Consider the following 24,167-nt stretch of genomic DNA (forward strand, 5'->3'; position numbering starts at 1 on the left):
CGCCTCACCCTTCCCGAACAGCGGCCAGCCCTTCAACCTCACTCAGCCTCCGCTAGGTCGTAGAAGTGCCGCTACTGCTGCTGCCCCCGCCAATCCCTCGGCCGACCCGCCTACGAATCCATCTTCGGACGCTGGTGATGCCATTCGTGACGGAAAGCAGCGCGCCAAAGACATCATGGCCGCATCAGGCATCGACGTGACCTCGTCGCCCTCACAATCATCCAATGGAGTCTCCAAGTCTAGGAAACGTTCGCGCTCTGGCTCGCGCATTCCCGCGCGTCCCCGATCGCCGAATAACCCTCCGCACGATGAAGTCCTTCTTGAACGCTATGTTCAACGCGACTCGTTATATGCTGCTGCTTTGAACGACCAGGCCGACAAGTCGCGCAAGCTTCTGAGGCTCAAGGAGCAGGAGAAGGAATGGTATCTTCACGAGGGAAGACAGCAGCGACAACAACACCCTGGAGCCGTGTTTGGATATGGATATGCTGGTTATGGCAATGGCCGAACCGACGACAGGACCCGCCTGGAGTATCCGGCCACGCGCCGCAGAGCGGGTAACAGAAGAACGCGCGAACTGCGCATTCCCAGGAAAGATGCCGGACAGCAAGCCGAATACCTGGAGGAGCTCGTGCCCGTGCGATTGGATCTTGAGCTTGACAAGCTGAAACTGCGCGACACTTTCACCTGGAACCTCAATGATCGCCTGGTATCTCCAGAGCTCTTCGCCCAAAACCTCATAGAGGACCTCAAGATGCCTGCCGACCAAAGCCAAGTGCTCATCCGTGAAGTCCACAAGGAGTTGCTCGACCAGCTAAACAATTACTATCCCCACGTTTATCCTGCTGGCCAACCTGCAGAGCCCGAAACTCTGTACAATGCGCACAAGAACGATGACATGCGCATCACTGTCAAGCTCAATATTACTATTGGACACATCACACTCGTAGACCAATTCGAATGGGACATCAACAACTCTCTCAACTCACCTGAGGAATTCGCCAGACAAATGTCTTTGGATTTGTCGCTCTCTGGTGAATTCACCACAGCAATCGCACACTCAATTCGCGAACAATGCCAGCTCTACACCAAGAGCTTGTTTGTTACGAATTACGAGTTTGATGGACGACCGATAGAAGACCCTGACATCCGTGAGAACATGCTTGCTTCACCTGTGCCCCATGTCTTCAGGCAGCAACAGAGTCAGAAAGATTGGACCCCCTACATGTACGAACTCACTGAGACCGAGCTGGAGAAGACCGAATTGTCCATGTTGCGTGAACAAAGAGCTCAGAAACGTCAGCTCAACAGACGGGGTGGCCCCGCTCTGCCTGATCTCAAGGAGCGTCAAAGGACTGTACGATCTTTGGTTGTGTCGACTGTCATTCCGGGCGCTGCGGAAACTATGGAAGCCAGCGGTATCTATAAGATTCGCCGTACCGCAACTGGAAGAGGCCGTAGACCTGGTGCCCGTATGAATGACGGAAGCGATTCCGATGAGTTGGAAGAAGAGGATTCTGGAGCCGAATCTCCCGCACCCTCTCAGCTACCAACAACAAGCGGCACAACGAGAACTCGGGGTATGAGAGGCGCTGCCAGTGCTGCACAAATTGCCATGCGTCAGACTTACGGCAGATCGGCTACCCCTGACATTGCTATGCTCTCACAGCCAGAATCGACCAGAGCGTCCAGGCGTGTTCAGGACACAACAGCCCGCGAGGACACAGCAGAACCAACATCACTGATCGTCAAGCTTCGTATCAGCCCTCCCAAATACAAGCAATGGATGAACAGAAGGAAGTTCGGCCGCAGTGCGGCACCTCCTCTATCAGGCTTCCCCACGTCTTTCACCATGCCGCCTGCTAGGCCCGTTGCTACACCGGCCAAGCAAGCAGCTGGTCCATCAACACCGTCAATGCAGAACCGACCTCTCCCAGTGGCTACAGTTACTCCTGCTCGTCAAGCTCAAACGCAAGCGCCGACACCAACGACCAAGCTCCCTGCTCCAACGCCTACCAAAATCACAAAGGACGTCGAGTACGATTCGCAAGGACGAGTCGAAGCTAACACCACACCCCTACCAGATAGCGCAACAGTAAGTCGCCCCTCTTGAAAATACATCCGTCCTCAGCGGCATCTACCAACAAAGTATCTAATACGCTGTCTCCCTCTCAGCCCGACATTCCACCCTGGCTAGAAGAAGCACTCGCTGAAATGCATCGCCTCTACCCAACATCTCGCTTCTCAGGCCTCATGCGCTTCTCTGCCATTGATGCCCTCACCGACAAATCCGTTACCATCGACCACACCTCATTGCCTGCCGGCTCACCACCCCCAGCCAACTTCACCAATCCTGCCACCGGAGAGAAACAAGAAGTCAAGTGGATGTGGCAACCACGTATCCGCTGTGATGATTGTCCTGGCAGACTGTATAACGCAGCCCGAGAAGACACGGTTGGCAAATTCGAATTGCATATCAAAAACAGGAAGCATAAGGCTATGGTTGATGCTAGATTGGCTGCTGCTGGTGGTGCTAGTGGTACTGCCAATGAGGGTAATTAGAACCTTGCTCCCGGTGGGGATTTTGGTCGGTAGAGGGCGAGAAAAGGACATCTGAGGAGGTAGGCTAGGCATTTGTTTGATAGTAAGGAAGAGTTCATAGGAACAGGAGTATTTTGAGCATAACAAGCATTTTGATTTCCCATTGTTTCCAGACTCTGTTTCTTTCTTCTTGATATCTGGTCTGCGTCTCGTGTTGATACTTGCAAGGCTTTTTGGATGCGTTCTCCCTACTGATCAAGGAGGTCAATAGATTCTGACTCTACCAGAGGAAGAGGCTTTGGTTATGTCGAGCCTAGGCAAGGAGAGAGTCGGGAAATTAGAAAGTCGAGGATTGTATCTTTCTTCTAGCTAACATCTTGCGCGCTGTTTGAAACGGGATAAGCCTGGTGTTGTGGTAGGTCGAAGGGGGACTTGCTTCTTATGGCCAAGTTTGTAGAAATGCAGTTTATATCAGGGCCTTTTTTTTGCAGCTATCTATGCTGCAGAGAGGTATGATTTATACGATAGGCTCTTGTCTACACATATCCGTTTTCTTTGTTTTTTTGGCTTTTTTTGCTTGCCGGATCATTTGGTTTTTGACGGGTGCATGTATTATCGGAAAATGCAGTTTGATTTAGATGTAGTCTAGAGAGAGCTACAACGACAGTTTATCCTCGACAATTCGTGATGATTCTGTAGCTGCTGTCCAAGATTTGAAGTACAACAGTCTTTCTGCATCTATTTCACCTCTCATCACCAAGGGAGAGAAAGAAAAGACTTGACGTAGACTGTGTAGCTTCTGGTCCGGGTGACTTCTTCTTCTGCCTTGCCATAATGTCACTATGACTAGAAGAGATGGTGAGTGATTGTAGAAACATGCTGCATCTGTGGATCCTACTTGAGTAGGAGTGTTTGTGAAACAAAAGACGGGTATACCAGTCATCTCTTTCAATTTGATAGCTAGGTAATACAACCAGACAGTCTTGCAGAGATGGTTCAAGATTCAGGACTAAGGAAACAAGGTGAACGCATCGAGTGCTTTTGACAGTGCCCAAGAACATTTTCTATTGTCATGAGAAGAAACAGAGGGCAACAATGATGGAAGAGGAATTGTGAGAAATTGCAAGATGGCTTAGCCCTTGATGAGTCCAGTCCTTTACCTTGACTGTTTTGACGTTGGCATTAATCGGGAGATATGCTTGGAAAGGCTTCAAAAGTAGAGTATCGAGGTTTGGTGGTTTCTGCATATTGGGAAATCGGACTCTGAAGGGCACGAGTATCAAGACTTGATCCTTGTAGATAAGTTTGGAGCCCAGGGTGTTCTTTTCCAGCGATGTGTGACTTTGACAGTGTTTGGTGGCAATGAGATTGGATACGTGCACTCTGCAATCGAAGATTCCGAGTTATCAGGACTTTCCGTTGCTGGATCTTGCTCTGAGAGTCGTCACAAAGGTTTTCCATAGACTTGTGGGAGTTTTGTTGTAAACAAAGTTGAGAGCTTTGTGCAGACTGCGAGATGCATGTGGAAAAGTGGAAGGATTTAGGACATTGGCCACAGCCACGTCCTGGACAATTGGGCCCGCTCAGTCTTTGCTGTTCGCCATGTGTAGGATGTACGAATCGTTGACTCGAAGTTTTCTTGTTTCTGACAGAAGATTTAGAATGTTTGCAATACTGCCGCAAGGCAGTGCAAAGCAGCAAAGAAACAACCACTCGAAGGCCTCAAAAAGCCAAAAGCAGACCTTACTGTAAATGAAACATCTGGCGAAGACATGCTATAGTAACCTTTGAAGTCGACCACCAGTGTGTCACGATACTCAGGAACTGGTTTCATGTCTTGAGAGAGGTGTATCTCACCACTTATCGGCATATTCTTTTTTGTGTTTCAGTAACCTGCAGCTTGAGGCCTTGCATGAGAAGCTGATAACTGCAGGCTTGCATAGGGAGCTGATATCTGGCTGCATGCTGTGATCCAGAAGCCAGAAGCCAGCATGGGAAAGAATTCAACCGAATAAAGAGAGACACTTGTTTTCGTTCTCTCTCCGGGTAAGTGCAGTGCTGATGCTATCTTTCAGCAATCATCAACCCGCTTCTACCGCCATTCAGCAGATATGTATCCGAAGACAGGGATATAAGTCGGTACACTTGACCTCTTGTTTCGCCTCTCCAGCTGCACAGATCAACCCGCAGAGCTATCCGAGAGAAGCGAGAACCATGCAAGTGATAACCACTATGCAACAAACTCCTTGAACTCATGCATGCAAGGTTCCCAGGGAATCAGGGATACATATAGACGTGCAGTAGTGTCGCTGCAATCTACAGAGCTAAAAAAGGGCAAGCAAGCATCAAGGCACGGAACTCCGCATACTCCGGATGGGGATGGAAACCCGTAAACGCGTATTTGCTTGTCTGTTTCTCTGCATACTGGCCGTTGTAGGTTTGTTGAGGTTGATCTCTCAGTCTTGGTATACATACGAGATGTGGATATGCTTGGTGTCGTCGGATGCATGCTCAGGTTCGTAATCGGAGTTCCTGGGCGATTGGAAGCCGCGTGTGTGAATTGATTCGTGGAAGAAGCGGCATGTTGGTCTTCTGGAAGTCGTCAAGTCGTACAGCCAAGATACATGCAAGCCAGAGTGTACCTCGTTCTTTGACACACGAGAGCTGCAAAGGCTCTGGAACATCTCGTACGAAAGTACCAAGAAGTCGTTCCTTGTGCTCCAAAGACTTGCCGAGACCCGGCCATGGCGTATGTTTCACAACCTTTTTGTGTCTTTTTCGTATCGAGCCAGTTTCACGAGTTGCTGGGGAGAGTAAACCACCAGTTCCTCCAAAAGAGTGTTGGCTTGCATGACGGGGTTTTCAGGCGTCCTGGAGTAAAGCTGTAGAGCTGGAGTGAAGGTGCGGCGGCCATCTCATCGCGGGACAGCGGCATCAAAAGAACCGGACCCTGTTTGAAACTGACCAGCATGACTTTTTCGTGTCTCTTGTCTTTGCAGGGACGGATTACCGTATTCTTTGCATGGGATCTTTGCCATGCCGCACCCGCTGCGTCTATTGTTTCATGCAACACCCCAATTGTGTGATTGTAGCAGACACGAAGCTGCTGAGTGTTGATCGATTCCAGGTGGATCCTCTCTGTGCCGCGCGCAACGCGCTTACTACGCATGGCGGCTGTGTTATGTGTCTCCCGTCCGAAAGTCATAGTCAGAGTCAAAAGACAAAACGTGTGGATACCGGGAGTGATGGCAAAGATCCAAGAGAAAGATAGATCTCGATGGACTGCATGGAGGGAAATGCGGGGTTATATTGATTGGATTGGATTGGCAAAAAGGCTGTGTTTCCAGCATCCGGGTTATGGTGGAAGCAAAGAGAGTCCTGGTGGATCTCTTTCTCTAGCCTTGTGGATATGCTCTAGTCGTACATATAGCATTGCTGCAGAGAAGCTATCCGGAGTTGTTAAGTCGCAAGAGGCAAGAAAAGCAGGGGAATCTTGATATGTTTCGAGTCTTTCTTATATCAGCAGATGCATGTTATCATATTTGCTTATTGTGTTTCAGAGTGCTTGTGTACAAAACATCAAAAATGCCTATAACAATACAAACATAACCTCTTCCCCTAATTGTCCGATCGATGAAATCGTAATTGAAGGAGTACGATGTGATTGCTCATGTCGTCATTAGATGACTCTTCTTTCCTCCAATCTCATATCTTGTTCGATCCACCACGATGTGCGGCTCCTTAACGGCTACACGTTTTTGCTCATCTTCACACTTGCTTTCTCTTTCCTAAAGAAACTGGGGAAATTTGTGCATATACCTAATGAGATCTGTGATATGTTCTACCGTCTTTTTGCACTGCCTTGTCTGCTCAACGTCGACACTGACTGGCAAGGGAGCAAAGCGGGAGCGCAAAGAACAGAAAAGGAAGTTTGTCATCCAGCAAAGGCAAAGGCAAATGCAAAGCAACAATGATAGTTCAAAAATTCTTCATAATATTGCAATTTGTCCTTAGAAGGAAAAGAAGAAAAAGAAAGGAACATTCAACGACTCGCAGATAAGAGTAACTAAAGAATGGTACAAGCACAGTCTACAAGAACCAACGCATAGAGGAAAGATTCGTGCGAATAACCACGCCATGTGCCGTACCATGGTTCAATGACCTTCTGTGCTTTCCATGATCTTCAGGAACACCCATGTGGCACATAAACGTGGTTCTGCCACCTCGGGCAGCACGATGCTCGCAGCAGGCCCAAGCACACCCTGTCCCTTCTAAGAGTCATTGAGAAAGACCATAGCGTGGCGTCGACTCTGCCATGGATCACAAAACCAGCGGGAAAGCAAACACCAAGTGCCATGCCAGCAAAAGAACCTGAGTCACTCCAAGGGCCACAGATCCCATCGGGACGCCTCATGAGATAATGCGATAATTTTTTTTTAGCAACAAAGGTGGCAGACGCCTCTTCTGTCACTTTTGCGAAAGAGGGCTCGATCCAGACGGGTGCGATGCAGAAAGGAATCAAGGGTTTAGCAATTCCTTGATTTCCGACTGTGCAAAGAGACAGAGAAAGAGCCTCTTGACAGTTGGTTCCTGTTCTTGGAAATTAGCACATCAAACATGGTGGTGCACGGTGCTTTTGATGGAATCCATCGGTGGCATGACGTCGCAGATCTGGAAATCGATCAGAGTAAAGCTGTATATCGAGAAGAAAAAAAGCTTGCAATTGCTTGGGCAGCAAGGAAGGTACCATCAAAGGATCATCTATGATGTCGTGGATAGATAATGGATAGCAATTCACGATCTGTACCATGAATACCGTTGTGACGAATACACATCGCAGTACGATGGCATGCAGGGTTTGTAGATGTAGATACACCACGATCAGTTGTTTATGTCGTAATTTTCGGGACCAACTCCTATTGTCTTTTGAGTTAAGTGAAAAGGGAGAAATAAGATGGAAACTCCTGGAAGATAATATCCTCCTGTAAACACACGGCTCTAGAACGCCAGGAACCACGTGCGAAGCTTAGAGTTTCAATACTCTGCGCCGGCTATGGCAGTTGCTCCCTTTTTCATAGGAACAATTCACGGCAGTCGAAGCGATTAAGCAGCTCCCGCCTGGACGCCCATCCTGAACAATAGGGAAAGAGGTGAGGTTTGTATACAGGGGCGGGAGCGCATGAAACGGTGCCAAAACGGCTTCCAGAAGCTCTCCTAAAAACCACATCCTTATGGAGGGGAAACGCGCGAAGGCAAATTGAGGCTTTACGTTCATGCTACAGGTGAACGCCTTTTTGGTCTGCGAAACGGTTTGTACAGTCTACCACGACTTTTGACTACTTGAGATACGGATCTGAAGGGATTCACGTTAAGGGATCGATAGCCTGAACGGTATGCCGAAATGAAAAAGGGAGATATGAACGGCATTGTCACTATCAACGACGTAGTGTTATGATTGTGGTTGCGATATGAAAGGAGTCTATGCAATACAAGCGAGATTGGGCCTGACGTCGAGAGGGAAACAAGCACCCTCTTCGGTAGTTGCGCTTCTATTAGAGTATACACAATCTCAAAGGCGCCTAGACCCAGATATGACAGGAACGAGGGCACGCCGTATGAGAAGACAAAAAGTCAAAAACAGTTGACGTCAATGAAGGACCTCTTTAGTCGAGGCGGTCTGTCATTCCGAAGACGACATGTGCAAGGACATGTTCGAATCGTTTGCGCAATTCAGGCCTTTGGACGCCTACTTTCGAAGTCAGAACCCCCAAAAGTCCAAGCTTTGCATTCCTTCCATCTTCGGAAAAAAGGTCTGTTCCTGTCACGACTGTGCAGAGGTTCTCTAATATCGGTCCGTCCCGAGATCAGTTGTTGTGCTTCTTTGTGGTGATGCTCCACGAGGTCCATTCGGTAAAAACACTGGGTTGGATTTGCGACTTCGGGTCGGTGTACCATTCCTTCTGGAGGTTGCTGTAACAGTCGGCAACATCCGAGTAATGCTTAGCGTCCAGATTGACCAAAATCTTAGCGAGGAACAGACTCGAACGACTGCAGGCGTTGCTGTGCAACTTTGAAGCGTTGGCTCGGATTTCTTCGTGGACCGACTTGAGCAGGGCGAGAACTTCGGATGCTTCGTCGGCTTCGGGGAACTCCTTTGTCTTGTTGCAAGCTCCGAAGAATTGTTGCAACAAGCCGAAAGCCTTATCCGAGATCTGCTTGCTGGTGGTCGTTCTGATCAGCGTAATCATCGGTAGAACCAGATCCAGAGTCAGTCTGTTGGTGTGTTCCTGTTTAGCAAAGATAGTTAGAAGGTCGAGAACACGGTTCTTGAAGTTGACAATGTTCTCTTTGGCGTCCTTGTTGTCCTTCTTCTTGTTGCTCGTGTTCTTCTTGCGCTCTGTGAAGATGGTTGTGAGATGACCCTCTAGAGCCATCATTTGCTCGTCGTCCATATCGGACTCGTCAAAGTCCGAGTCGTCCTCTGTAGGCTTCTGTGTCTTCAGTGCAAGTGCAAGTTTGTTCTCAAAGTCTTCGAGATCAGCATCTTCAGCATCAGCTTCATCATCCGACTCGTCATCAGAGGCGCCAGACTCGGCATCTTCAACGACTTCAACATCGCTGTCAACCTCAACGTCGCTGTCGTCCTCGCCATCGATCATCTCTACGTCAGAAGCATCCTCATCGGATCCTGACTCACCCTCTTCCTCGGCGTCGTCGGCTTGCTCGAATAGCTCTTGCTGACCGCTGAGGTTCTCTGACTTGTCAAGAATGTCAAGCATTGATTGCAAGCCTTCAGCATCAAGCTGGGAAGAAAATGCTTCGAATACTTGCTGGGCGATTTTGCGGTAGACAGCAGAAGGCTTTGAAATGAAGCTGAGTAGGATCTCAACAAGCATGACAGAGGCATCTTCACTCTTTTTCCACGACTGGTAGCACAGCTCCAGGTCTTCCAATACAGGGACGACATCGGCCTCACCATTGTAGACAAGTAAGATGGACAGGGCATACAAAGCCTTGAAAGCACGTAGAGGTGCTTTCTTGCTGTCCTTCTGCTTTTGCTCGAGCTTCTTCAAAGCTTTCAAGGTCTTGTGGACCTTTTCCAGATTCTCCATAATCTCTTGGTCGGCCTTGGTTCGCAGACCGGTCTTGGAGGCAGCATCGGTCGCCTTGACCTCTTCGACAACCTTCTCGAGGATTGTGAATTCTGTGTCCATACGAGCGGACAAAATGTGGTTAAGACAGGACATAAGACGCGAGCGGAACATCTCTTGGCTCGCTTCGGACAACGGAGGGGATGCTTTGAGAGCACCAGCAGTGGCGTCGGCATAGCCGAAGGGCACCATAGACAAGACAAGAGAAGCAATATTCTCGTTATCCTTACCTTCCTCAGCTTGTTGCTTGCGAGCCATGTTCAGCATCATATCAGCAAGGAGACGGCGCCTGGTATCAGCCTGCGGTTGATCCTCGGCATTGGGCTTAGCTGAGAGCTGTTGCAGAATGGTCAGAGCGTCAGCTGCGCTCTCGTCCTTTGCACGAGCGAAGAGGTCTTCGGCCGTTTTGGACTTTGTCAAACGGTCGAAATCCACAGCGCCGTTGCCTGATAACAAACACTTCAGCATCACTGGGATACTCTCTTGATCAGACTTTGAGCGAGTGACCATTTGTGCAAGTGGACCCTTGGCTGCTTCGTGAAGGTATCGGTCTTGTCCGGCACGTTGGTTGATAATGCAGCGCATAGCGTTTGGGCTGAAAACAGCATGGAGCAGCTGAACGGGTGCGGTTGAGATTCCCATAGAGACGACCTGAAGACCCAAAGACTTGCGTTCGGTACTGGCAGATGCGGCAAACAGTCCCTCTGTCAACTGGTTAGCTCGGTCGTTGAACATAGGACAAGAGTCCGAATGTGGATAGCTTACGGTCTACAGCTTCAAGCCAGAATTTCTCAAAGTCGGAAACCTTCTCATCTGACTTCTTGCTAGGCTTGTGGCGTTTGTAGAGGTGAGCGAGAATGATGGACCAGGCAAACGAAGGCGAGCTTTGCGCGGCTCCGGTGCTGTTGCCTGCAGAGCCATCCTCGGTTTGAGCACCATTATCACGAAGAATCTTCGCCACGGTGCCTCTGTCTTTCGACGAAAGAGGGTCGTTGTGGTTCCATACTCCCTTGGGTAGCTTGGCATCAGGGAACAGTGTGGACGCGGTCAGCCAGATGGCAAGACCTTCAGGGGTCTTACTGAGCTTGAAGGGCTCAAGTCTCTGTACAAGCAAATTGACATAATCAAGGTCAAGGTCTTTGATTTGAGTTAGTGTAGCCAATGTCTCGTAGAGAGTCACGCCGCATTCTCTTCGCAACCAGGTAGTCTCTGTGGCAAGCTTGAAGATGTGATCAAGAACCTTTTCCCATTGAGCTACAGAAACACCCTTTGCAAAGAGAAGTTGACTCTGAATGAGAGACTTGAAACCAAAGCAGCGACCTGTAAGATGATCTCTTCTTTCCTACCAAAGCAGTCAGCAATGTGTGATGCGCGAACAACGTAACCATGCCGTACCTTGTTGTTGCTCGTCTCTTCGGGCTGCGTGATTGAGACAATCTTGTCAATGATAGCCGGAAGAGTCAAGTCCACACCCTCAACACCCGTGGCCGGAGATTTGGATGTCAACTTCAATATCTCTATCAAAGCCACAGAAAATCCAGATCTCGCGGATTTACGGCTGCTGCAAAGACCTCTGATCAGTCTAGTCAGGGACTTGTCCAGGGCTTCTTGATCCGCGTCGGCAAGGGTGCGTATCAGGTCTGCGGCAGCCCTCAATCTGGTTGCTTTTACATCTTCGGATAAATCGTTGTAGAGAGCAGCCAATTTAGCGTCGACCACACCAAATTCAACACGTCGCTTGCGAGAGGGATGGGTCGTATCATGGACCGTCTCATCTTCTCCGTTCGAATTTCGGCGACGCTTTCCAGCCATGGTGGAGTGTGTTTGATGAGGATGTGTCACGGTATATGCGATGGCAGAGCAACCGCAAAAGACATGGCGCAAATTTTCGAATGGCCCCTTTTGCGGGGAAAGGCTTAGAAGCTTCCACGTGAGAATTCGATGTGTGAGGGCTGTCAAGTGAAGCTATCCAAATGCACAATACTCGGAGACTAAGATGCAGTATCGATTGATATGGCTTGCGTGAATAGCTCGTAACGACTATATCTATAATTTTGAATAGACTGTGTACTTTACAGCTTGAGGTCGTTGGTATCAATCGTCGTAAGTCGTAAGGGCAGCACTAGCACAAGACCCTGAACATCGTCGGATGCAAGCCGCAAAGCTGGAGCACAGCGAGCTTATTTTTTGACATTTCCCACGCATCCATCTATGTAACTTGTACAGCACACAAAGATTGACTCACGAGAATTCTGGCGCGATTGTGCCCACACTGCATGACAAGTCCGTATTTCAAATAAACAAGCCAACGCGAATCACGCAAAACGTTGCCCCCTGGAGATCAGACGCGTGAGATGCAAGTTGCAAGCCAGGCTTGAGCTTGTAACACACGGTCGAGAGAGCTACCACACAGCTGTATGCGTCGTCCTCGTAAACGCATCGCACGGCGCACTCGACCCAACCGCTAATCCACGAGCCCCGATATCTGGAACCCTGCGAGTCACGATCTTCCGCATGCAGCGTGACGACTAGCGAAATTCTGCTTGTTCCCCCTTCGGCCTTTGAGTGAAACATTGATGCTAGAAAATCGGGTGCCATGGCATCTTCTTCTCCACTCACACCATCAACCAAATAACTATAGTCAGGGTACGGGCGTCCGCGCATGATGCTTTGATGCTCGTTACGACCGGGGAGAAGCAATACATGCATTGGTGTCTCTGTCGTCGCCGTGCCATCCGGCTGGATGGATGTGCTGAACAACGTCTACCTTGGTATTTCTGTCGAAGAACCTCAACGACCATGACGAATGGTGCAGAGGATGTGAGTCGAGGGTTTCATGGTTTGGCGCAGGAGTGCAGATAGGTATCGTGATGTGGAATCGATAGCGGTGTTGATCGTATCAATTGTTGAGCCTGTCAATCAATGGCGCGATGGTGGTGACATTTTTTTGTGTGCAGAGACGTGACCGTTCATCGATGCGTGATATGTGAAATTTGGCTGCGATAGACGTTGATGTGAAAGGAGTGCAAGTTGCATGCTACTTTTAAGCTGGGGAAGTGCTATTATAATGACCGGTACAACGACCTACAATGCATCTGGCATACTTTGAGTTCAGAAAAGCCGTTGCCAAATCAATCGCAGGGAACCCTGCGGGTCAGCACCATCAGTTTCACTTACTCTCTGCTCCATCTGACCCACATGCTTCCTTTTTCTTTTTCCAATATTGAGGAAGGTCTGTTCACTGCCGAGTGGCTACTACTGCAATCTAGACGATTGTGGTACGACGGTCTTGGTGCGGAGCAAACATGGGTCGTCGAAGACAGATCACCATCTGCTGAGCGAAGAAAAAACTTACGCGGGCCGGCGTCGAGTAAGCAGCGGAAGCAAAGGCAAAGGCAAGCGAACAAAGCAAAAGCAGTGGCTGTTCGCTAGGAAACGCCAATGAACGAGAATCGAAGAATATGGGCAGAGGTTGGACGAGCAAAAAGAACGACTCAATATCATCGCTGCAAACGGGCGATATGTATATGGGATGGATAGAAACAGCAGCCCTATACAGAGATAAAGTAAGAATAGCATATCACGTGCATTGGCATATCGAGTATTAGCCAGCATCCGCACTCACGGATCTGTCACTAACTTTGTTTATCCCGCACACGGCGACCAACCCTGGCCTCCACAAATCTGTGTACAGCCTGTAGCGCGCGTATGGAGTGGATACGCGATCAAGCCATACCCGAGTCCAAGGAAATAGTCAAGAGGTGACACGACGATTGAGCTGCAGCTGAACAAGCCATCAAAGCTATTTTCTTTGCGAGGGACTGAAGCTCGGGGACCACGCCCGCGACATGGAAAATCCGTGGGTCTAGTCAGAAAAGTCTTTGGCTCAGCGACGGTCTACGGCAAGGCCGCATGTCAGTGTGCTTCAGGGCGTTCGTCGGTGCTTGCCAAACGCATCGTTGCAACGGAGACCAGTGTCATTAGTCGCGATAATGTGCTTCAGGATATTAAAGCAGAATTTGCAGTGAGAAAATCATCATCTAAACATGTCGTGCTGTGTTTACTGGTAGTCAAATAAGATGGCAACCAAATCCCATAAACATCAGGCGGGCGGAGTAGGCATGCAGCAGGCAGGTTAAGATATGATCTGACGGCACGAAGAGTGACGTCGCATGCATGAACAGCAATCGCACAGTTCGCGGAGAATCTGCTATTGGAGACGAGTGATGCACACGTCGGAGTCGAGAGGAAGCTTGCGAAGCCACGCGAGAGCAGCACGCAAATGGCAGCTCGAAACCCACTTTTGGTTGTCTACGAAACGCCGTTAAAGGCGGGCGGCCGTGCGAGTACCGGTTTCAACCAGAAAGAAGGATAGGCCAAAGGCGGACGCCAGAGGATCGTCTAGCCTGATCGTACTTAGCCAATGAGAAGTCATCCGCACGTAATTGTCTTGTTCCTTGCGGAGAAGCGCCCATGACGCCAGGTGGATGATTTATATGAAGGAAAGGGTCTACACAATGATATGTCGGGAACCAAGGCGTGATGTTGACGTATCTGCAACTTGACGATAAGATATCAAGGCAGACGATGGCCAAAAAGCTGGCCATGGCAGGGCGTTGAGTAAGGACAGACGAAACGACGATGGGATTGTTCCTTTGAGTTTGATGTTCGTATGCTGCGGCAAGGAGGAGCTGCGGGTGAGTGGCCCAGCAGGATGCGAGGATCAATGGATTGATTGACAGAGATGCAGATGCCCTGTGAAGCAAATGGTGACACAAAATAGCAGCAGCAGCATCCATTCCCGACCGGGTGGACCTGCGACGGATGGTGCTTGGTCTGTGGGACGGACGGCTTCGGCGGGCGGCGGCCCTTGTCAGCGTCGAGCAAACCTTTGACAATCTACCGAGCAACGAGACAATAATCTGCGTTGCGCGGTGTCGTGTTGGTTTTTGGCGTCCGTCTGGACGCAGCGTGTGCATCAGTGCGGTGGGTATGTGGATAGGAAAGCGTGGAACGGCGGTACGAGAGCTGCAACCAGGGCAACTCTGATATTTGTGCACATGTTGAGGACTTTACCCCTCTCTGGTGATGCATGCGGCTTCTTCAGAGAAGACGGGACAAGAGAGGATCAAAAAATGTGGGCTTGATCGAGCAGCACCGGAGATCGTGGCAGACAAGGCTCGACAAGGCACAGCTCTGAGGTCAAAATGTCAAGTATCGACGATGCCCACGATTCACATAGAGTTTGCAAATGCTATGCATGATCAGCTGGCTGGTGGACGGCGGCAGCGGCATATGATTTGTCCAACGGGAGGGCCGTTGCTCAGCGCGCTTGTCATGGCGTTCGGATGGACTAGGGCATGGGTGATGGATTCAGTCTCGCTAAACTGGGGCCCGGGTGGACGAGTGTGACAGGGCGAGTGCTCAGAGTTCGTGGGGCTGTCCATGCTGGCACTGGGTCCAGCGGTCGCTGGTGCTGGTCCGGTGCTGTTGCTGGTCGTGCGTTTCCTTGCCTTGGTTGGATTCTTGGCCTGGCCTGCCTGAGCTTGCTGCGAGGGTGCAATCTCCATGCCAACGCTCTTCCTTGCCGTGAGCCTTCTTTTATCAAGCCGCGCCCGCTCCAAGCTCCCTCTGCTCTCTCAGAGAAGGCAGTTGAGCCGTAGTCATTCCACCCGTACTAGGATTGTCGTGCATCTGAACGTGAAGCATCAAAAGGAAGACTCTTCTTCACACCTCCAAGCCGCTTCACCTTATTCACAACCACTCCCATCCGACTCTCGGCCAATCACCATCCGCCAATCAATCCAGTCGACTATCCACCATTGAATATAGCTATACCATCGATCAATTCCATCAGCTCCTACTCGGACCATCACCATCAGATAGCATCAGCATCACTCGACCTTCCAGCAGCCATATCTATGCAGACTCGCCTCCCGTCACATAATCCATCATCCGGCCAGCAGTGACTCTCACCACCACCTGGAGATATCTTAACCGACCACCACCCTCACTACTCATATCTATCACAATGTCCACCATGATGGAATTCTCATCACCCCTAGCTGCCATGCACCCACCGCCGTGCCCGCCATGGGGCAACCGCCGCGACCTGCCTGCGTCGAGAAACATGTACCAGTCTCAGACAGTTGGATCTAACAGCTTCAACTTCAAGGAGCTGAGCATGAAGAAGTCCACTCCCGATTACTTCACATTGCGTCCGGCCCGTGGCTCGTCGCCTACGGCTAGTCTCGCAGCAGACCTGTCGTCCAACTTCCACATTGATCAGAGGTATGCATGAGGAGCACATTCCACATCGGTCCAGACCGAAGCTTACAATCCACAGCCCTCAGATTCCTACACCCAGACGCTCATTGTTCAACCAAAACCTCTTCCTACCCCGTGACCGCTCCGAGCAGCTCGCAACCCCACCGCTCATCGAGTACGACGGTCTCTGCACCCCTCCCGTCCCCATGTCGTCGCCCGGTGACATGATGGACATCTCGCCCCTCCCTCACAAGCAGCCCTGCTTCGTCGCTCACGTCACTCTTCCCTCGCCTTCACCCGAGGTCGAGAACGACGATGACGATGACATGCTCTCGTGCCAGGAGGCTCTTTCTCTCCCCATGCCCGAGAAGCCCTCGGCCATGCCTCTCCCCGAGCGCAAGAAGTCGGCCTTCCTCAGACCTTCCCTGACTAGAACAAAGGGACACTCATACTCGACCACCGCAATCCCCACACAAGAACACAAGCTCCCCACATTCAAGTTCGGCGGTGCCGGCCTCGGCTGCACCTCGAGCCCTTCTTCCGACTGCGAATCATCGCCTTCCAAGTCATACCTCATCCCTCCCTCGCGTCGCACCTCTCTCTGCCGCAACAACGGCTCTCCCCTGGGTTCGCAAGTGCGCAAGTCAGGCGCCGTCCGCCCTCCTCCTAGGAAGCAGGTGCGCCGTTCGCTTAGCATGTTTCAGCACCCCGACGATGTCATCAATGGCCAACAGGACGACTACTCGCACATCAACTCGTCTCCTTCCGTCTCCATGGACCTCGACGAGCCCTACAAGCAAAAGCTTCCCCACTTCTTCAATGAGGAAGAGCCCGACAGCCTCCCCCGCGTCAAGCAGGACACTCTCATCAATGTCCTCAATGGCGACTACAGCTCTCACTACGACAAGGTCCTGATCGTTGACTGCCGCTTCGAGTACGAGTACAACGGTGGCCACATCAACGGTGCCGTCAACTACAACGACAAGGACCAGTTGACCAAGGATCTGTTCGAGCACGGCGGTGTCACTCCCAACACTCTCCTCATCCTTCACTGTGAATACTCCGAACTCCGTGCCCCTCGCATGGCCAAGTTCGTCCGCAACCGCGATCGTGCCGTCAACGACTTCCAATACCCCAAGCTCACCTTCCCTGAGATGTACATCCTCGAAGGCGGCTACAGCAAGTTCTTTGCCAGCCACCGCACCAAGTGCTTCCCTCAAAACTACGTCGAGATGCACCACAAGGACCACGAGCAAGAGTGCGAAAAGGGCATGGGTAAGCTCAAGCAGCGCGCAAAGCTCAACCGTGCCCAGACCTTCGCCTTTGGTCAGCAGTGCATTATGGAGGACAGTCCTACCTCCGGCAACCGCATGGGTCAACGCAGTCTCAGCGCTATCGGCATCTTCGACGCCAGCCCAGACAACTCTCCTCTGAGCCACAACCTCGTCCGCCGTCTTGCTTCATACTAAAGCACTTCTACCATCTCTCTTCCATCATCGCTTTCCTTTGATGTTCACAATCTCTTTCCATGCATGGCGTTCCGGCTGGATTGCATCACAATCATCCTTTGTTTATCATCTGCGGCGTTCGAGCGAATCTTGTTTCTCATGGCGCAAAACCTCATCAGCATCACAACGTTTTTAGGCATTGATTGGACGGACAATCATGGTGTTTCTTTTTCTTTTTGACATGGTCGGGCATTCAAAATGGTCGGCTTACATTTTTGTTTCGTATGTCAATATTTGCGCGGATACCCTTCCCTGGGCTAGAGGCAGACCTCGCCCTTGGATGTTTTTTTTTTTTTACTTCGATTCATCCTTCTCCTTTCAGACTACAATATTCTACAATTGCCCAAAGCAGGCATTCTTCTTCAAACTTCTTCTTCTTCTCTTCGTCTCCTTTGTTCCCATCAAACATTACACAGACAGCATTGGGCGGGCATCGTCACAGATTTCCTATGTTCTCTTTGAAACATCTTTTCTTGTTTCTCCTACACTTGGAGGAGTACAATTCAAGCACAGCCATCAAGAAGTTGATCAATATGAATTCTTCACCCTCCAACAACTTGCTCTTCTATCTTCTCTGCATCTGTGATTTTGAGTCCTCATGTGAAGTAAAGGATGCACACTAGATCGAGACTGACATTAGACGATTCAACAGATGATGTGAGAAGAGCAAGAGCACGTATGAGGTGCCGAAGGTGTGTCTGCACCGTCATGCGTCATGGTCTTTTCCATGACTTCATGTCCCACAGCCAGCAAGCACCAAAGTCCCTCCACCCACCACGAACACTTGTAACCTTTGAACTCAAGTCTACTACAGTCAGAGTCTGTCAAATCAAAGCATTAGTTTGCAAGAAAGTATCGAAGCAATCCACCAGGCCAGCCCTGACAAACGGCAAGTGATTCACTAAACACTGCGATGTGTGAAAAGCATACCGATATATAAAATGCCAGCTCTCCAAACAAATCAACACACAAGAAGCCATCAAGGTCTCAACAACAAAACCCTGCATGCTGTCTAATTAAGCATAAACAGATCTTTTCAAGACATGCCTCTACGGGCCGTACCCAAACAGATCTTTGCATTCTCCGTAAGAATAATAAAAAAAAAGGTGGGTGTGGTAGAAGCAAAAAGCAGATATCATTCGATGAACTGCGTCAGGGTCACAGAGTTGACGTGGAGAGAGGCATATGCGCTGCATCGAAAATATGCACTTGCATCGACGTGAAGCTTAACTCGGCATCGGGGGTTTGTGTTGGACATCGGGGCTTTCATGGCTGCCATCGCAGCAATCGGACTTTGATCACATCGCATCAAGCAATCACCAGCCGTGTTTATTGATTTTTTGCTTTTGCTTTTTTGTTGTTCTCTTTGTCCCGCAAAGAGAGAGATTTGTGGATCAATAAAAGCATGCTTATGGATACAAAGGTTCTTTGGTAGGGTACGGCGGGTGGTAGTGCGCAGGCATTATGATGCATCGGACGTATGAATCGGTCGATGCAAAAGCTTCCGATGCACTTGGAGTCCGCGATGCAAACCCACAACTCCGATGCCTTCCAAGGATAACTCTTCGATGCACGATGGTTTGCCACCATGCAACTACGTAACCAGAAGAAACTTGGAAATAGAGCATGTTCTTGGAATACGAGTGTTTGAAGGAGCCCGCTGAGGCATACGGATACTAATATCAGGGCAAGGGTGTATCAAGATATAATGTGCATGGGTGTTTGTTTGCGATATGCAGATTGCTCTTTGCTCCTGTCTCTCCTCGGTGCATACTAAAGGATCGTGATATAGGCGAACGAAGAGGATCAGAAATGCATGTTCTATGAATTACAGTATAGTACAAAGTCACTGCTTTTCTAGCACGTTTTGCCTTCTACCCTATTGCACCGCTATTGCGACTCTGTCCATGACAGAAGGCTGCTCTCATCTAACCCTCCCAGCCTCAACATTCTCAAATACCTGACCAAAAAGCCTCATCCAAGCCCTCTGTCTCTCAGAAACAACACTGCGACCCGGCTGTCTGAACTCCCTGGCCAAAAACTCCTTGACCTTGCTTCTTAGCACCTTGACCGCAAAAGCAGTTCGCCAAGAAGCAACCTTGAAGCGCAGGCGATTGCCATCAATGACAACAACTCCAGCATACAAATCAAACTTTGCATCCCCAGCAAGCAGTGTCAACACAAATGGATCCACCGGTGCTGTTTCCTGGGCATTGGTGAAGCGGGAGTTGGACTGCATGATGCTGTAGAAGGATAGGTAGGAGGGAGGTGTGAGCGAAGGAGAGAGTTTGTTGACGCTTTGGGGGTGCAGCGATAAAGATTGTGAGTTTGCAACGTTGCGCCAGCCTTTGCCTTCGCGCACGGCGAGCTTGGGGTAGAAACTCCATGCTGTCACTGCGTTGAGCAGGGCATCGTTGGCGTCGAAGGTATTATGAGATGCTGGTACAGCGACAAAAGCTCTGGGTCCTCTGCCACTGTTGCGGACGCGAGACAGAGCAGCGCGTTGACCGGACTCCAAGGACACAAATCCTGCGTCGGACAGGGAAGCCAGGAGTTGCGATTTCAGGTCTTCGATGTTGCCGAGGTTTATGGGTGAGAGGAAGTTCTTGCGGCAGAATTGCTGTTCGGAGATTCCTGGTGTAGTGCAAGCTTTGCGCCAGGCACAGTATGCGTTGTAGGCTGTGAGTAGATCTGAGTTGCCGCGTTTGAAGCCTAGTCGTACGGTGTCGGCTTGCTTCTTCGCTCCCATAGGTGCCACAAAGGGAGTCTTGGATGAAAGAGTTGCTGCAACGCTGAGGGCAAAGTCAAGACATCCAAAGACGGACGACAGTAAGATAAGTTTGCCGAGTTGAGCATCGAGAGGAAGTTTGGCGAGCTGGTTTCCCAGTGGTGTCAACTCTTCCGACGAAGTCAAGGCACCGACATCGATCAATGCATCGATAGCACGGCGGATGTTCTTGAGTGAGGGAGGATCAAGCGCCTGAGACAAAGCTTGCTCGATATCGCCGAGCTTACAGATCTTCACACGCATGACAAGATCTTGAAGTGACAGACGCAGCATCTCAGGTGTCTGCTGCGGTGCCATGATCTCGTCGTGTCGGTATTTCGTGAACAGATGGAAGCAGACACCTTCTTGCACACGACCAGCACGTCCACGACGTTGCTTTGCGTTGGCACGAGAAATGAAGGACTGGATCAGGCGTGAGAGCTGTCGACGCTCATCGAAGCGCATCTCCTTGTGCTTTCCAGTGTCGATCACGGCTGTTACATCAGGAATGGTAATACCAGTTTCTGCAATGTTGGTAGCCAGCACAATCTTTCTCATGCCCGGAGGAGGTATCTTGAAGGCAGCTTGTTGTTCCTCGCTAGAGAACGAGGAATGAAGAGGATACACCAGCCAGCCTTTTGAGAAGGCAGGATGTCCACCGAGGAAATCGTTCAGCGACCTGATTTCTGCAAGACCTGGAAGGAATACCAAGACGGCCTGGCTGAATTGTGTATATGATGGATCGTAAGCGATCTTTTCCAAAAGCTTCACGATCAAAGTATAGTCAACAGCATATTCGTCGTATCCTGCAAGAGTTCTGACAGTCTTTGGACTGTATCCTGTGAGCTGCTTGGCTGCTGCAATGGTTGCCTCCGAAGAACCCGCTTCGAGGTCATCCTCATCCGCATCAGCCGTCTTTGGCGAACCATCCTCAATAGTGTGTCCAGTCAACTCGATGGCATCTTCCAAATACTTGGCTGCAACTGGGAAAGTACGACCTGGTACCGTCACAATGGGTGCGTTATCGAGATAGCTCGAGAACCTCTGGGCGTCCACGGTAGCACTCATCAAGACCACTTTCAGGTCTGGCCGGCGGATCATCAAAGCTCTCAGAACGATCAACAAGAAGTCAGTGTCGATGCTTCGCTCATGGATCTCATCAATGACCAAATGCGTGACCTCGTCGAAACCCTTGGTGGACTCCAACATACGAAGCACAATACCAACAGTCGCATACACAAGACGAGTCTGCGCTGTAGTCATTGATTCCAGGCGAATAGCGTAACCGACGAGCGAGCGGGCAGTACCAACAGCCTTTTTATCTTCGCCCATCTCTTCGCTGACGCGTTGAGCCAGCGAGATGGCCGAGATACGTCTGGGTTCTGTACAATAGATTTTGCAGGGTCGGCCAAGTGAAAGCTCATGCTCGAGGATAAAGGCAGGCATCTGGGTACTTTTGCCGCATCCAGTTTCACCACAGAGAATGGTGACCTGGTTCTTCTCCACAGCGTCAAGGGCGATGTCTCGGAACTGGAACATAGGCAGACTAGATCGAACCAAGAGCATTTCCTGGTATGCAGGCGTTGAAGTCTTGCGCGCCCACAGATCTCTGAGGGCTTGAGACTCTTCAATCTTTGTAGTCTTCTCAATTTTGTCGCCAACCGGAGTAGAGACGCCGCTCAATCCCTTGTTACGGTTCCTGAAGCCGGCGGTAAGGATAACATCTTCGTCTCCATCTTCTTCAGTCTGGCCCTTGACCATCTCTCTCAAAGATCTGACAGTCTCGCGATCAGCGGTGTCACGCTTCTCTTGACGAGCATCAACTAACTCAGTCCAGAGATCTCTGAATGTAGGAGGTAAGCGCAGCGCAGATTTCTCTTCTTTTGGAGAATTCGAGAAGAGCAGAAACAGAGCAACCGTAGACACATATCCTTCGCTCTGAAGTGTTTCTGGACATGCAATTCTGGCCATGGTAACCATAGTCCTCCGATCACTTGATACGACGTTGACGTCTGGTGTGAACGAGCCGTCGATGATGTCCTGATCTTTCGACCAATGAACGATCACAGAGTGACGGCTGTTGTATGTCGTGGATGACACCATCTTGTAAGAGACTTTTGCTCCGGAATCTCTTGATCGACAAGCTTCCTCAAAAGTCCTTCGAGGACTAATGCCAGTAATTTTTCCAAAGTTACGAACCGTCAAGTCGGGGTCTGCGTTTTCAGCTTGTCCTGAGGTGTTACCGTTCGAAGCGCCTTCGGTAGCCTCGCCGAACATGCCCCCAAGCATTTCATCGTCTTCGCCCATCTCGTCCAGAAGTTGCTGTGCGGCCGCCTCGGCCTCGGCCATGACATCGTCGGTCGCACTCTCCCTTGGTGTGTTGTTTGAATTTTCATCCGACTCTTTCTTCGCCTTGGCTTCTCCTGCCAGGTTGAATCTTTTCCTTTCGGTTTGGTTCTGGAGTATCTGATTTCTTCCCTCGATCCATCTTACATCGGCAAGGCCTTTATCGAACAGTACATCTGATTCAATACTCTTGAGCCTTTGCTGAAGCTTGGACTCTCCCGGTGTAGCTTTTCGTGGACTAGGCGTTCCATTTCCTTGCTGTTTCTTTGGTTTTTTGGTAGAGTCATTGACGAGCAGCGGGTTACGTTCGTAGAGTCGTAGTTTCGTGCGGAGGTATGTGGACAGCATCTCGTCAGGGTCGAGATCACTCTCAACGTCGCTGACTTGAATGTCATCGACAGGGGTATCGCTTGGTTGTGAAGTTTGATTTGAGGGCGCGGGGGCGGCCTTCTTTGGTGTTTGTTCTCCGGAAGGTTTCGAGGGTGTGGCGGGCTCTGATGGCTCATTGTCTGGGGCAATCAGAAAAGGCACGGTGATGTGTGTGGTGAGAAAGGCAGGCGACACAAGCTTACCGTCGTTGAATTGAGCACTCGATAGTTGAGGCTTAGGCTTAATGGCATCGTAATCAAGCAATTGACCAGGCGCGCTATTTAGTGCAAGCCAGTCCAGGGCTTCTGAGAGACCCCAGATCAGACCGCCATTGTCTTCAGTCGGAGGACTGACGAGGATGAACTGAAGCACTTTACGCACTTGATCCTCGTCAATGTCCAGATCAGCAAGAGTAATACTAAGTTGCCACACTTTGGAAAGCAGATCGTCTTGAGAAAGACGCTTATTTGCAGGAGTAGAAGAGGTAGCAGAAATGGACGATGTCTCATCCAAGGCAAGATCAACAATCTGTTGCATCAACTCTTCAGGTAGCCATTCGCGTATGTTGAGCAGGTCGGCCTGACCACGCAGGACGCGACGATCAGTCTTTAAGCGCAAGACCTGACGCGCCGATTCCTTGCGCACTTTTGGACCTTGCTGCTCGATGAAGGACTGTAATTCTGACAAGTCCAATCTAGCTTCGAGCTCTTCCGGGCTCAGCTCATGTAGTTCTCTGTCTCCCGAGGCCTTGTTGGTGTTGGACGCCTGCTGTTCTTGACCCTGTGCTTGTTGACCGGGCTGCGGCGATTTTTCAGCAGCAGCAGGCGTAGAGACGCTGGATGGCTTCTCAGAAGGTTCATTGCTCGTGTCGGCGTCTTTCCTCTCGGGTTTTGGTTTACTGGCGATGGAAGTGGTGGCAAAGCCGCGAGCTGGGTTGGAGGCGACCTTCTTCTTGCCCTTCTTGGCCACCATGATCGCAGGTCGAAAGATAGATGTGAGGTTGTGTTTGTGCAAGAAGTCAGGATAAATTGTGCGCAATTGGCATGTGACGACAGGGCAAGCACGGACGTTGGAAGTTCGGTGTCGAGATGCAGGCGTCCGGTGGTGGAAGTCGCGAAAAACTGCCCGACTGTCAAGTCAAGTCAATCGCAACTGCAGTTTGGACTGAACAACTTCAGCACATGAGTCTGCGGCGTTTTTGATAGCGCATCGCACACC

At 50.3% G+C, this 24,167-nt stretch overlaps 3 protein-coding genes across 3 annotated transcripts; 2 read left to right on the forward strand and 1 right to left on the reverse strand.

Annotated features, from left to right (window-relative positions):
* Nucleotides 1–175: 175 nt before the first annotated feature.
* M436DRAFT_49154 (SNF5-domain-containing protein) lies at nt 176–2,562 on the forward strand (the record flags this gene model as incomplete). The annotated part of the gene is made up of 2 exons (XM_013570683.1): nt 176–1,870; nt 2,089–2,562. 2 exons carry the CDS (start codon nt 176–178, stop codon nt 2,560–2,562), a joined length of 2,169 nt encoding a protein of 722 aa, XP_013426137.1.
* A 5,843-nt stretch (nt 2,563–8,405) lies between these two features.
* Nucleotides 8,406–11,504, reverse strand: M436DRAFT_49617 (uncharacterized protein; the record flags this gene model as incomplete). The annotated part of the gene is made up of 3 exons (XM_013570774.1): nt 8,406–10,396; nt 10,458–11,034; nt 11,088–11,504. The coding sequence occupies 3 exons, from the start codon at nt 11,502–11,504 to the stop codon at nt 8,406–8,408; spliced, it is 2,985 nt and encodes a 994-aa protein (XP_013426228.1).
* Nucleotides 11,505–15,735: 4,231 nt separating this feature from the next.
* M436DRAFT_49425 (Rhodanese-like protein) lies at nt 15,736–17,428 on the forward strand (the record flags this gene model as incomplete). Its single annotated transcript, XM_013570737.1, has 2 exons — nt 15,736–15,983; nt 16,039–17,428. The coding sequence occupies 2 exons, from the start codon at nt 15,736–15,738 to the stop codon at nt 17,426–17,428; spliced, it is 1,638 nt and encodes a 545-aa protein (XP_013426191.1).
* Nucleotides 17,429–24,167: the final 6,739 nt, after the last annotated feature.

This window comes from Aureobasidium namibiae (assembly GCF_000721765.1).
Source record: "Aureobasidium namibiae CBS 147.97 unplaced genomic scaffold scaffold_11, whole genome shotgun sequence".
Classification (NCBI taxonomy): Eukaryota; Fungi; Ascomycota; class Dothideomycetes; order Dothideales; family Saccotheciaceae; genus Aureobasidium; species Aureobasidium namibiae.